We start from the raw sequence: 13,566 nt of genomic DNA on the forward strand, positions 1-13,566 counted from the left end.
TTCAGAGCAGCCTTCAGAGGGAGGGGAGAGGAGAGGAAGATGGAGGGGAATACAAGAGAGAGCATGTGCAGAAGAGGAGGGGAGGGAGAGGGAGTGAGTGTGTGTGTGAGAGAGAGAGAAATAGTGTGTGTGTGTGTGTGTGTGTATATGTATGTATGTATGTGAGCGAGGGGGAGAGAAAGAGATCTCTGGACCCACCGAGCCTTCCTGAGCTGGTGCAGAGAGCATAATCTAAGTGCCGTGTGGTCATTGCAGCAGGAAATGCACCCTGAGGGAGACCACGGGCGGATATGCCAGTTGAAAGATCGGGAGTGTTGAGCACATTATTTAGTCACAGTTTTATGTGTCCTGATCAGGTTAAACCTGGGAAAACAGCTTGGAGGTTAGAGCTACTTAGGATAAACCAATTCTTCCAACTCTATTTTTCATTATCACTCCCTCCAGAGAACAGCTTTCAGCTATTTTTTTTCTTAGCTGCCCCCTCCCATGAAATGTAATCTCATATCTAGTAATTGATAAGCTTTCTGCGAGCTTGCGCGCACACACCCGCGCACACACATGCACACACACGCACACACACACAGCCCTATTTTGGCTCCACTGCAAACACATTGGGTAAACAAAGCAAATGCACACACCCCTAGGTTGCTTCTGTCAAATTAAGTGATTTAGCATCCTCTTTTTGTTCTATAAGCTGTCTCTAGGAGGCCACTTATAAAAATTTTAGCGAGTTTTTCTTAAAATTTTGTTTTCCTTTAAAAAAAAAAACAAAACCTCACAGGTTTTGTTTTCAAAAGCCCCTGCTTGGGGCACCGAGGCCGCTGGGAGCAGCCAAAGGGCCAGGACCAACAGCCTAGTGACTGACCCGAGTGCAGTGCAGGCCACCGCCACCTGTTGACAGATCTCAGCCAGCAGAAGCAGGGTGTCCAGGAGGAGCTGGCGCCATGGCACCTTCTGCCTGCATACTATTCTGGGTAGAGCCAGGGAGGTTGCCTTCCCAGCTCCAAGGATGGGCACCTGCCTGTGTGTTTATTCTATGGCCTACTTTTAGGGTAAGCCTGCCACAAATTACCCAGGGAACATCATTGTCAGAGAAGCCAGGCTGCCTGGGCAGAGGGTAGTTAGGGTGAGGTGGGGGCAGATGGGAGGGAGGCAAAGTAGAAAAGAAGGCTTCAAGTGATGACAGAAGGAAAAACAAAAAAGGAAGGTGGGCGGACAAGGCAGGAAGGGGTGGGGCAGGGGGTAAGATTTAAAATGGAGGACACGGAGGGTCATTGCAAAGCCAGGAAATTTTAGGGCAATCAAAAGCAGTTTGAAGAAAGAGAGAGACTCAGAAAAAGGCTTAGGGTACACACAAATATCTGATGGGTGAAGAGATTGAAACAAGGTACAGCAAGATGTCCCCTCAGTGTTAAGAGCTTGTTTATATAGCCAGAGACAGCATTGCAGGGCCTCTGGTGAGGGTCTCAGATGGGCCACCCTCAAAGCTGCAATTGCCACCCCCCACACACACACAGCTCCCAGCCTCTGTAGTCTGTAGACTTGCCTGGACTATTCCATCCATGCAGGCTGCATATAAATACCTCTGTGCTTCAATGAAACAATAGTTCAAATTCTAGGCCTTGGTTTTTAGCTCTGGAAAGGCTAGCTCTGATGTCCCTACTCTTACACGTGAGGGCTGAGGGGTCCAGGCCCCATTTAGACAGGGCAGTGGACACTGACAGGTTTCTCCTCCTTCCCCCCCCCCCCCCAACCCCCCAGAGAAAGCTGGTTTCTGTTCGTCCTGGCTTATGTTGGTGTGCCAATTAGATGTCATTAGGAAAATTTGCTCTGGGTAATTGAAGTTGTATGGGAAGGTGAAATATACCATTCCCCTTTGATTCAAACAGCTTTCAGAAGCCCCCTCCCCCCACCACCCCCGGCACCTGGAATTTCTACCATGACTTACAGAAATTTTCAATAGCACTCTCTAAAGCCACATTTGTTTTCCTAGATTCCTCCTCACCTCCCAATGTCTTCTCTTAGCCCATTCTCTGAAAAGCCTTCCTGCAGTCTCTTCATCTACATCCCCCCCTTAAAATTCTCTGCTGTATCTCCACGAGTCTGGAGACAGTGCACTAGCATGTGTGGTCAGGTGACAGGCTGAGGTAAAAGGTCTTGGTCTTTCTATGATGAGGGCTAATGAGCCACAGCTCAGCAAGGGAGGGGGCGTCCTCAATGCACAGAGGGGCTTTTCAATTTGAGCAGATGACGCATTTTTCATAAATGCTGCTTCTACCCTATGCAGGAGCAGCTCGACATCTGCCCCTAGCCCAGGATTCTGCCTCATTGGCCGGAGGCATCTTTTCTTTTAGTTGGCATTTGTCTGAAACAGCCTGGTCACGCAGCCCCTTCTATAGACAGCAGTAAGCTGCTGCTGCCTCCACCGGCCACGGCTGGCAGAGATGGCAGGAGAGAAAAGGATGGCGGCAGCAGTCTTAATTGAACAGTAATTAATTGAACAGCTTCAAAATCTTATTGCTGCTCAGGCCAGCATTCAAAACAACAAACAAACAAAAAACCTTTATCACTGCGTGGCCAGATTTCTCATTTATATCTTCTGATTTTTCTGTTGCTTCCTTTTCCTTATCTGAAAGCAGCTCACTAACAACTAATGAGATGAATGCACTGCTGAGAAGGCTCCTCACCAGACTGCCCCCCACTTTCCCCAGAGCCTCAGACCCAAAGGAACCTGAGCGCCGGCCGGACTGCTATTCCTAGCTTCTGCTCCCTTCCTCTTGCTCACCCCCTTTTCCTCTCAAGGTACCCTTTTCTGCTTTCTCTTTCGTGGCTACAGAGATGAATCAAAAAAGTTGACAGCAGATACTTAAAATCTGGATGTGTTTGTGTTTCTGTCAATAAATAAGATCCCAAAATGTAAGCACAAACATAATCACTTACAAGGTCTAGCATGGAAGCATCCACAAAGCCAGGAAGCTTAAGGCTGCCACAAAAGGGATGGTTCGCACCCCTGCAGGTGGCAATGATGCCGGAATGGCACTGATAGAACAGTCAACAATAACCAACATGTTCTATTTGGGGTCGCCTAGTTACAAAAGGATACTGATTCGTTTCATGGGTAGCTAGGCCTCCAGACTGGGCAAGGATTTTGCTCAGAAGAGCAATCTGGCAGAAAAAATGAGTAGCATCCTATTCCTCTCTAACTAATTCATCAAGTGTAGAAAATCCATTCCTGTTCAGTAGCCATGTGTAAAACAAACCGTCATCTGGGTTTTAACAACAAACCCTGTCCCCCTTGATGCAGCCCCTCTTGCTACCAAAATCCCCATCAGGACTGGGCCAACACTGCCCTGACACACACCAGATTGTCTTTTGACTTTCCTCTTAGTTGCTTGAACCCATAGCTGACTTTCTTCCTTCAGTGTTTACCTCTTCTCCTGTTTTGAATCCATCTGCAATTGCAAACCTGTTTAAAGTCCTTTGCTATCATACAATGATAATAACAGACCATAATAACAATGCACCTGGTAGGGTCGGGCCCCAGATCAGGTTGCCCACCAACTAGTATGACCTTCTCCTTTCAAGTCAAGGTCATGCTTCTGTCTTTAGCCAGCAAGACACCAATCCTCAGCAAATCCACTAGACAAATCAACCCAGCAAGGTGAACCCCCTCTGGTGATCTACCTCCTGGTGATCACCCCTAGCTCTTACCCCATGGAGATCCTCAGGTCTCTTTGGTGGAGTCACCCAGCTCTCTTCTGTCTCAGAAGCTCCTCAAACATCTGGCTACACACCTGGGGCCTCTCAAGATCCCCAGCGGAGTTTTAGCTCTTAGCCCCTCTCATCCAAGTGGTTTGGGGTTTTCAGATTCTGGTAGCCAATCACTACAGGAAAATAATTAAGAATGGGGGTAAATATTGAAATTCATTTTTCCTGGCACTGATTTACCTTTCAGGTGATATCTAGTCACATGCAAGGGCTCCAGCTCCTTCTCGGCTTATGACACTGACTTTGAACAAGGGGTGGTCTTGCTTCCAGATTTATTTGGCAAAATCCAGAGACATTGCTAGATGTTACAACTAAAGAGATGCTACTGAGATCTAATGGGTAGAGGTTAGGGACACTGCTTGGCATCCTGTGGTACACAGGACAGTCACCACAGCAAGGAATTTCCCTGACCAAAATGTCACCAAACTAGAGGCTGAGAAGCCATTGTCTAGGGTGGGGAAGCCCTTCCTTCCCTTCAGAACCCTCCTTTCTCTCTCATGGTCTAGTTCTCTTTCTCCTATCTAATTCTCCAATTGCTCTTCCATCACCAAACATATTACTTCCCAGCAGTTTCATCTGAGCTAGTGATCTCAAATCCAAATAAGGTTATTTCCAGTTTGAGTGAGTGCTACCTAGCTTTCTTCCAGGGTTCAGATTCTTCATCTTCAATATTGAGTTATAAAAATCCCCACCAGACTATCCCACATCCCGTTCACTTTGCATGTCTAAAATCAAATTGGCCCTTACTAGCTCCTTTCTGACTTCACTTTCCTACTCCTAGTGTCCCGTGTAATCTTTGGTATTCCTCTAGCACAGAAGTTGGCAGAGGCTCCTTTGGGACTCCTCTTAAGTCCTTTCAGCCTTCTCCAGTCCTTTATTGTGTCTAGATCTCTCCCTTAAAGGTGTTATTGGCATACCTCTTTTCCTTTGTTCTCTTTATCAGGACCATCCTCTGAAATGTGGCTCAAATTTCCACTTATAGGAGGATTAAAATAGTAGTAATAACGTTATTATTATTATTCCACATCTTCTCCATTTCTTGCCAAAATCGCTTCAACAGTGCCAATCAGGGTGTTGCATGAAACCATCAGAGCTTCCATCCAGTTTCCCCTCACTTCTGTCCCATTGCTTGTCCAAGAGCAAAAGGGCCCTGTCCTGTTTGCTCACCTATGCCCCATATTTTCTACCTTTGTCGAGGATCCTTTGTTCTTGTTAGGTAAATGTGTTTCCCCCTCCCTCCGCCCACCCTTTTTAGACAAAGTCAAGACATCTGTCCTTTGGAAACCCATTTGAAACGCCATTTTGTCTAGGAAGACTCTCCCAGTTCCTCCAATTGGAGATCTTTTCTTTCATTAGGATTGGTTTCTGCCCAATCTTTATCCCTTGAATGCAAATGCTCCACTGACAAAGAGAGATGATGAACGTTGAACAAAGGTGCTCCACAGATCCACGAGGCAGTCAAACAAAGAGACCCTGAACCTGATTTTCGAAGCTGGGTGCTTTGGGGACGTAAGGATGGGCGAGAGCCGTCCCTCCCGTTTAGGCCCCCCGACCCAAGGCAGCCTCCTTGGGGCTGCAACCGCAGCGTCTACTGACCTTCCATTTTGTACAGGGCTCAGCATCTCTGGGTTTTCAATTCCTTGTGAGTCATGGGCGGCTCCTCCGCTCTGGGCGGGAAGTCCTCACCTGGTTCGGGCCCACTACTCCAGGCCCTGGGAATCTGGATCCTTTTCCCTCTCCTCAACGGAGGTTAGCTTACCACCATCCATCCTTGAGCCCAAGGACTGACTCTCGGGAGACCCCCGACCTTTGTGACTGGTGGCGGCGGGAAAAATTATGATCTCCCGGCGCCATCGGTCCTCTTGGCCTCCTAGGCCTGGCCGCCATACGTCGGCCCGCCAACTGCTTCCAACCACCCAAGCAACCCAACCTTTTGGGCGTTCCAACGCGGCGCCCCCTATTGGACCTCCCACCAATATCCGGTTTCCGGTTCGAAGCCCCCTGCTCATTCGCCAGGCAGCCTTGATTGGCGTGACCCCAGCCCAATGACTGACCCGTTACCGGGGTCGGAGAGGAGGGAGCTGGTTGTTGGGGACCCAGTTGGCCCATTCAATGGATGCTCAAATTCTTCGGCGGTTGCGTGTGGGGGGGGGGGGGAGGATGGGGTAGTTGGACAAACTTTGAAGCAAAGTTCGGTGTTACCATTAGTGAGAATGTAGACCTACGGAGTGGGGTGGCTGCCCTTGGGAGGTCGCGGTGTCTCTCGGGGCTGGCTTTGTCAACGATCCTCTGGGCAGCACGGCCACGTGGATGCTGGGGCGCTGGATGCGGGGGGCTACGGCACGTTGTGTCTGTGGTACCCTGGTTGGGAGAGGGAATGCGTTAGATGTATGCGGTACATCGCGGCAAGACGCCATCCACCCGCCTGCAGCGCATCTGCAGCGGCCGGCGCCATGCCCCCGCTCTCCGGGGACATCTGGGGAGACCCCATCCCACGGCCCAGCCCTTCCCCGGGTCACCCAGGGCCTTGTCACCAGCCACCCACGCCCCCCCCATCTCCCCCTTCCCACCGTGATCGGACATGCGCGCGCGCGCGTACCCGGCATCACGGCAAAGTGTTTTGCCAGCCCCTAGCACCTGGCTGGCGAATCTGTGTGTGTGCTAGCTTTTACATGATAGGGGAATGGCGAATTTTTAATTTTTCCTTCCCCTTCTCCGTCGCTAATCTCTCCGCAGCCCCCAGACCCAGTGCGGTGCGCGCGCGTGCGTGCACGGAGCCCACCGCGGCACCGCGGCAAAGGGGGCGCAGCGCGGCGGTGGACGATCGCTGGGTGTGTGGCCGCGTTTGGTGCCACCCCAGAGAGCTATAAGCCCTGGGAAAGCAAAGCAGCTGCCCTGGGATACTTGTTCCAAAAAGAGTGGGGGGGGGGTGGTTAACGAGGGGCTGGAGAGGGTCTGGGGTGGATTGGGTGACCCGCGCGGCCGCGGGCGCCGGAGGCTGCAAGCCGTGCGCCTCGGCTGTTGTGGCCGGCGCGGCACATTTTATTTATGTTGTTGTATTTCTTTCCCTGGGGGCTGAGCACAGAGACATCCAGTCTTTGAGACCACCCTAAACCGACCATAAATGCCAGCCGAGAACCTCCTCCAGCCCTTCAGAAGTCGGAGGCCTGAGCTGGGGTCTTCCTGTGAGCACCCTCCCCCCCCCCCCCCACCGATGCGGCCGAGACTGCGGCGACCGCCCGGGGGGCTTCGCTTTATCTTCCGCGGTGCGCCCGGAGACCTTTGATGTCCGACCCAAGGTTCTTCTGCGTCACCGTCCACATAAACAAAAGCGAACGCTCTCTGCGCCACTCTGGGCCACCGCTGAGACCCCCAAAATATAATGGGGATGGGGACGCTGAGACTGAACCGCAGCCATCGTCCGCGGATGGCAAACAAAAACAGCAGAGATGACCCCCCAAAAAAATGCCCCGAGGCGTTTAAAAAGCAGGTTCTGTGCTTGCACGCGACAGCCCCCCGGGCCTCGCCCCTCCCGGCCCCTCCGGGGGGCTCGCGACCACCTGTCGCATTCCCACGCCTCGCCTGGGTCCCCTTGCCGGGGCATCTAAAGCCCTAAGCTCTGGACTTGGAGCTCAAAATGTAGCGCTTCCTGGGGCTGGGGGCCACCGCTAAGAGGCTTAGGGTATCTGGGGTGATCGAAAACCCTCCCGCAGTCCCCCCTCCCCTGAGGAGAGTCTGGGGAGGGAGGGCTTTAGCTCCCGCTCTCCAGCATCCCGATGCCCACGTCTTGCGTCACGTGTCCACAACGCAGGCGAGCTCGCTCGCTCTCTCTGGCCAGGGGAGAGGCGAGGAGAAGGACTCCAAATCAGTCTGGGAGAGGAGAGGAAGGAGCCAAAACATCCCTGCGAGGCCTGCGCTCATCAGCCCCCATACCCAAAGTCCCGGGCTGCCGGGCCGCCCGGATCCGGCTCCCGGAGCCGGATCCGGAGCCGGAGCCACCTCGGCACCGGGACCGGCGTCCTCTGGTGGCAGAGACACAGCGCTACTGACGATTTTCGGGACGAATCGGCACGCTCTTCAGAGCCAATTTGAGAGCTGGCCTGGCGCAGAGAGAAGAGGAAACAAGGCCAAGTCGCAGCCTGGCTCTCCAGGGAGCAGCCCCAGAGAATAAAAAGTGATCTAGAAGGAACCGGAAGTGAACCAAGGCTCCACCAGCAAGGGCCGTGTTGCTTCCTCTGCGGTCTGGGGTTCTAAGCCTGGAGAGCCCCGCAGCCTCGCAAGGCTGGGAAGTGAAGCTGAAGAACTGCCGGGCTGGAACTCTGATTTTTTTTGAATAATTTTTTTCACCCTAGTTTGGTTGGGTGCTCCGTCTCACGGGGCCCCAAATTCACTTTAACAACCGCCACCCTGTTATGGGCATGCGCAACTGCCTCCACGGCAATAATATGTCAAGACAACACAATATCCCCCCTGAAGACGGCGAACAGCCCGAGCAAGAACCTTTGGAAGCCCCAGGGGCCGCTGCCCCCGGTGCTGGGCCTGGCCCAGCCGAAGAGATGGAAACCCAATCGCCTCCCGATGAGCCCGTCCCCATCCAGGTCAATGGCGACGCCAGCGGACCCCCAGATGTCCCCGGGGCCCACCACCAGGGCCTCAGCCCGGCCTTCGAGGAAGCCGGAGCCGACGGGGGCTACAGCCCACCTCCTGAAGAAGCCATGCCCTTCGAGGTGGAGCAGCCCACCATGGGAGGCTTCTGGCCCGACCTGGAGAAGTCTGGACCCCCTGGGATCGGAGCAGGCCTCGAGGCCAGTGGCCTGGCGCCCGTGGAGCCCGGAGCCCTGGCTGGGGCGACGCCGGGCATGGGAGGATACAGCCCTCCACCAGAAGAAGCCATGCCGTTCGAGTTTGACCAGCCTGCCCCGGGAGGCGGCGGCCAGCCTCTCCTGCAGGTCGCAGACCTTGCTCCCGGCGGGCCAGGGGTCCCCGGAGCACCTCCTGCGGAGCCCCGAGTCATCGGGCCTGCGAGCGCCGCCTTCGGGGGAGACCACAGCCCTCCCCCCGAGGAGGCGATGCCATTTGGGCTGGATGGAGAAGCCTCTGGAAACGACCATCCACCCCCTGGGCTCCCCCGAGCCAGCCCAACGGGCACCGGCGGCGGCCTCCTGCAGGCCATCGCGGTCCCGAGGGCGCTCTGCCTCGCTCCCGCCGCGAGCGCGCCTCCTCCCCGGGTGTGGGGCGCCGTCGGCAGCCCATCCCGAGAGGCAGGCAGCGCTCTTCCCGACGACCAGCGCGCGAGCCCCCCGATGGAGCTCAGCGGACCCCCACTTGAGATCGGCAGCGCCCCCGTTGGGGTCGACGACGCTCCTGTCAACACAGACAGCCCCCCAATCGCCGCTGACGGCCCGCCCATCGGAATCGCGGGAGCCCCAGATAAGAGTGCGCGAGCGCAGAGACCCCCAGTCGAGGGAGAGGCAGCAGAGATGGAAGGACGCGCAGCCTCCGCCGCCGCGGAGGAAGGAGACGGCCCCCCTCCAGGGGACGGATCCCCTGCCGGCGCCGGAGGAGCCCCAGTCCACCCCGAAGTGGCGGCCGCCCCTGCGAGCGCCGCCGAGCCGGACGCCGGAGGAGCCCCGGCCGCCCCGGCTGAGCCCGATGCCGGAGCCGGAGGAGCCCCCGCTGCCGAAGCCGAGCCCGAAGCCCGAGGAGCCCCCGCTGCCGCCCCGGCCGCCGATGCCGGAGCCCGCGGAGGCCCGGCCGCGCCCGCAGATCCTGGCCAGCGGGCAGCCTCTGCCGCTCGAGCCGATCGCCGTGCTCAGGGCGCCCCTGCCGCCCGAGCCGATCCCGAAGGCGCCGGGGCAGCCCCGGCCGCAGCCGAGCCTCCGGCGGCAAGGGCGGCCCCCGTCGCCACGGCCAATCCGGGCGCCCGGGGAGCCCGAGTCGCCCCGGCCGCTCTCTCGCCCGCGCCCGCTCCCGCGGCCCGGCCGCCGACTGCCATCCGCTCAGCCTCCGCAGCCCCGGCCCCCGGGATCATCCGCACCGCCTTCGCGTCCCCTACCTCTGTGGGGCCCCGAAGCCTCCATCTCCTTAGACCCCCCAGCCCCGAGATCCAGGCTGCTGACCCGCCTACTCCGCGGCCTACTCGGGCGAGCAGCGCCTGGCGGGGCAAATCGGAGCGCGGCCGAGCCCGGGTCAGGTACCTGGAGCAGTATCTCAGCGACTCCTCCAGCGAGGAGTCGGAGCAAAAGACCTTCGGCTGCTTCCAGTGGTGGCCCCACCGCAGCCGGCAGCCCCGCAAGACGGCCCCCGAGCGCAACTTACTCCGCAACTTCCTCGTGCAATCTTTCGGAACCTGCTTCTGCGGCTGCGAGAACCCCGAGCACGGAACCGGGAGCCCCAGCCGGCCCCGGAATGAGCTGGTGGAAGAGAGGCTCCGCCAGATGCGCAAAGAAGCCTTGGAGCTGCGCACCCAGAGGCTCGACCCGCTGCGCGCCGGGCGCCTCGAACGCCAACTCCAGGAGGAAAAGACGGATTATATGTGTACGCACCGATCGCTGCTTCTAGGTAATAGGGTGGCCGCTGCCCACGGCAGCTGAGCCGCCGGGGCAGCCCGAGGAGGTGACGGCCGGCTCGCCCCGCGGGGCTGGGGCGGTGTGGGGGGGCGGCTTCGGAGGGGCGAGCCTGCGGCTGGTGGAAGGGAGGGACCCCCCAGTGTATGCCCCGGGCGGGGGAGGGGGCCGTGGGAAAGGATCGGGTGGCGAAGTATGTGCCCTCCAGGGAGAAAAGTGGTGCCGAGCGACATTGAGGGTCGTTACCGGCTGGAGGCCAGCGCCAGCGCCAGCCGCCGTAAGCTGGACAGGCGAGGGCTTCAGGTGAGCGAGGAACCGCCGGGAGGGGCCCCGGGGCTCCCCGTGGCTACGTTGGCTGGGGCCGCGGTGGGCTGGGGGCATGGGGGGCGCGCCCCCGCCTCGCCTGGCACGGCTGCTTGGACTCGGCTTGTGGTTGGTGTGTGTCTGGTGCTCCTGTCGTGTCCGCCTGTGCATGACCTGCTCAAGCCACCCCGGCACACCCCGAACCACCCGCCGACTGTGTACTCGTACTCAGAAACGGGCTGTCTGGTGATGTGCGCCATGGCGCGGGGGGGAAACTTGGGAGCCGGCGCGCTCCGCGGTACCCGCGCGCGGGCGCTCGGCGGCCAGCCGGCCGGGCGCGCGGGCCGAGGTGGTGGGGCATCCTGGGTAATCGGGCGGCCGGCCGGGCGGCTGGTGGGGCGGGGGTGGGGGTGGGGGGCTGCCGTGGCCTCTGTAACCTTTCTCCTGTGTGTCTTTCTCTCTTTTTCCCTTTGCGCTAAGCGTTTCCTCACTTCTCATTCGTTCGCCAAACCCTCCCGCCTTTTCCGTTGAAAAACCAGACCCACAGGTATCTGGGGCTCCGGGGCTGCACACGGGGGTTCGGTATTCTGCACCCACTCGGCCCACCTGGGGGGAAGGGGAGGGGGAGGGGGCCACACCAAGCCCCCCCTGCCAATCCACGTCCCGATGTCACAAGGGATTGGTTCTAAGGGGTGGGCGTGGCTGTGTCTTTAAAATATGAAATTATTTTCTTCCCTAGCGAAGAGCTGGAGGTAAGCCAATCATTTACCCTTTTACAGAGAATGCAGCAGGAGGGGCTTGGTTTGCAAAGATGGGAGCTGTATGTTGCAGTATAAATGTCATTTTTATCATTGCCATGCAATAAAAATTACATATATTATCTTAAGCATGGGGACAGTGTAGGCAAAACTGTGAAATATGTCAGTGTTTACATGTGAATCTTTTTCAAGCAGCTTTAGCTGGTGGCAGAGAGGCTTGAAGGTAAGATCTTTGGATCCATAAATAAATAAATAAATAAATAAAATCTGGTACTTAAGATGGATTATGATGTGCTAACCCGGAGGTACGTCTCCCCTCCCCTGTCTCCCTTCCCCAGCTCTCATCGTCCCCTCCCCCATAACCCCTCCCCTCACTGCACAGCAAGGACCCCCACCCCCCTCCACACTCAAACCGGGGGACCTTAACTCTTCAGGGCACAGTCAGAGCATCAGCGAATAGCAGTCTGCCTAGTCTATTCTCTGAAACATTCCAAGGGATTTTAAGAGCACACTTCCTAAGAGTACATTACATTTATTAAATATTTCATAATACAGAATTTTTTATGAATAACATTATTGGCATAACCCTGTTGCAGTGATGACTCCCACCACTGACAGTTTTAAGATGTGATGGTCATTTTTTTATGCCTGCCTGGGGTGGGAATGGGGGTGGACATTGCCACTTACCCACTTACCAAGATGTGCCAACAGGAGATTTTTAAGTTTGAAATGTCTCAATGACACTAAAGCCCCAGAACTGTATGTGACAGTGTCTGGGTTCCCTGCAGGTAACTGAGAGACCCTCTCCATAGTTCAGATTTAGCTTTGGAAGGCAAACCTGGGGAGGGGAAGATGGGGGGAAGGGTCACATCTGACCTGACAGGAGCACCAGGGACCGTGACCTTTACATACTGGGGCCTTCTCTGAGAAATGAAGCTTTCCTAGCTCAGGAATCCTTTAGTTCCATGACTTGAGTCTCCTACCCAAGGAGGGGGAGGAGGACACATGGGGGACTGTACCATAGCTTATGTAACACTCCATCCTACAGCAGCACAGGCCACATCTGGGGCTGGGACTTAAGGATATTAGGAATTCTTTGCATCCCCTTGATTGGTCTTTAGGGCTGGGGGGGTGAGGTTGCAGGCTGGCAAGCCTTGGGCCTTTCCTGGCACAAACCTGAGCTAAGATGGCCGCCAGAGGAACCTGCTTCCGGAAACTAGCAATGCAGCTTGTCAAACCAGGCCTTGCAGAAGTGAGGACAGGAATCTCACCTGAGCCTCCCTTGTCTGTCCATGGGGGAGGAGGAAGGACAAAGGACTTTTACTTTCTGGTTCCAATGTGTGAAATAAGATGTCCATGCATTCTTAGCACTGCAAATGCAGACCAGATGCCCATCTGTGATTTGGCTTTCAATTTGTGGCATGAAGCTTCATCTGTTGCTTTAAGGATGAGTGTGTATGTGTTCACACACTGTTTTTATTGCCCAAACACCTCAAGCCCATTACTGGGTATCTTGGAAAGCTTGACAAGAACGTTAGTAGATAATAATAACATGAAGAAGGTTCTGAAATATTTTGAAGAGTTAAAGCTTTTTTTTTTTTTTAATACTATCCAGTCATCAACTATTTTCCCTGTGCCTTTTGGTCTTTGCAGACTTTTAAAATAAAAAAAAATTTTTTTTGAAGCCTCATTTTAAGAATGAAAGGGAGCTACTGGATGAAAATGATTTTAGTATGTGCTGTATTTATTAAATCGATGTAGGCAAACACTGAATATAATACTGGCCAGTCTTCTTTGACATTGTTTACACAGTGAATCATGATTAATTGTAGGATAAATGCTGCAGTGATACACTGCATCCCATCCGGCAGAAGTATTGGTGTTGTTCTTTTTTCCCTTTTTTTTTTTTTTTTTTTTTTTTCCATTTCAGCCATTTTTCTGCATTCAGAATGCCTCTCCTGAGCTGCCTGCTGTATGGGAGAGCACGGCCTATCAGGCCCAACCACATTTTAGAGTTAAGAAATACCTTAATTATTTCCCCGATACTAGTTTAAAGGCTCCTATTCCCCAGAGCCCTTTTAAAATATAATTTTCCCTAGCTTTCTTAAAAAATAAAAAACTCAAGCAAACATTTTTCTCCACATGGGTCAGTTAATTTTTAAAATTTTTTT

At 55.1% G+C, this 13,566-nt stretch overlaps 1 protein-coding gene across 4 annotated transcripts in view; it reads left to right on the plus strand.

The window, feature by feature from the left end:
* The window catches only part of LOC138805308 (guanine nucleotide-binding protein G(s) subunit alpha), a 60,917-nt gene that overhangs the window by 4,355 nt on the left and 42,996 nt on the right, over window positions 1-13,566 (plus strand). For 2 of the 4 annotated variants that reach the window (XM_069990075.1, XM_069990076.1), the window contains exon 1: window positions 8,164-10,329. The exons of 1 other annotated variant lie outside the window; for it this stretch is intronic. In XM_069990075.1, coding sequence (XP_069846176.1) covers window positions 8,181-10,329 — 2,149 coding nt within the window. In that variant the 5' untranslated portion in view covers window positions 8,164-8,180. Of the gene's footprint in view, window positions 1-8,163; window positions 10,330-13,566 lie in introns of those variants that run through there. One more of the 4 variants, XM_069990077.1, reaches the window with a different exon arrangement.

The sequence above is a fragment of the Dipodomys merriami genome, unplaced genomic scaffold, assembly GCF_024711535.1.
Source record: "Dipodomys merriami isolate MVZ:Mamm:240054 unplaced genomic scaffold, mDipMer1.0.p SCAF_39, whole genome shotgun sequence".
Classification (NCBI taxonomy): domain Eukaryota; kingdom Metazoa; phylum Chordata; class Mammalia; order Rodentia; family Heteromyidae; genus Dipodomys; species Dipodomys merriami.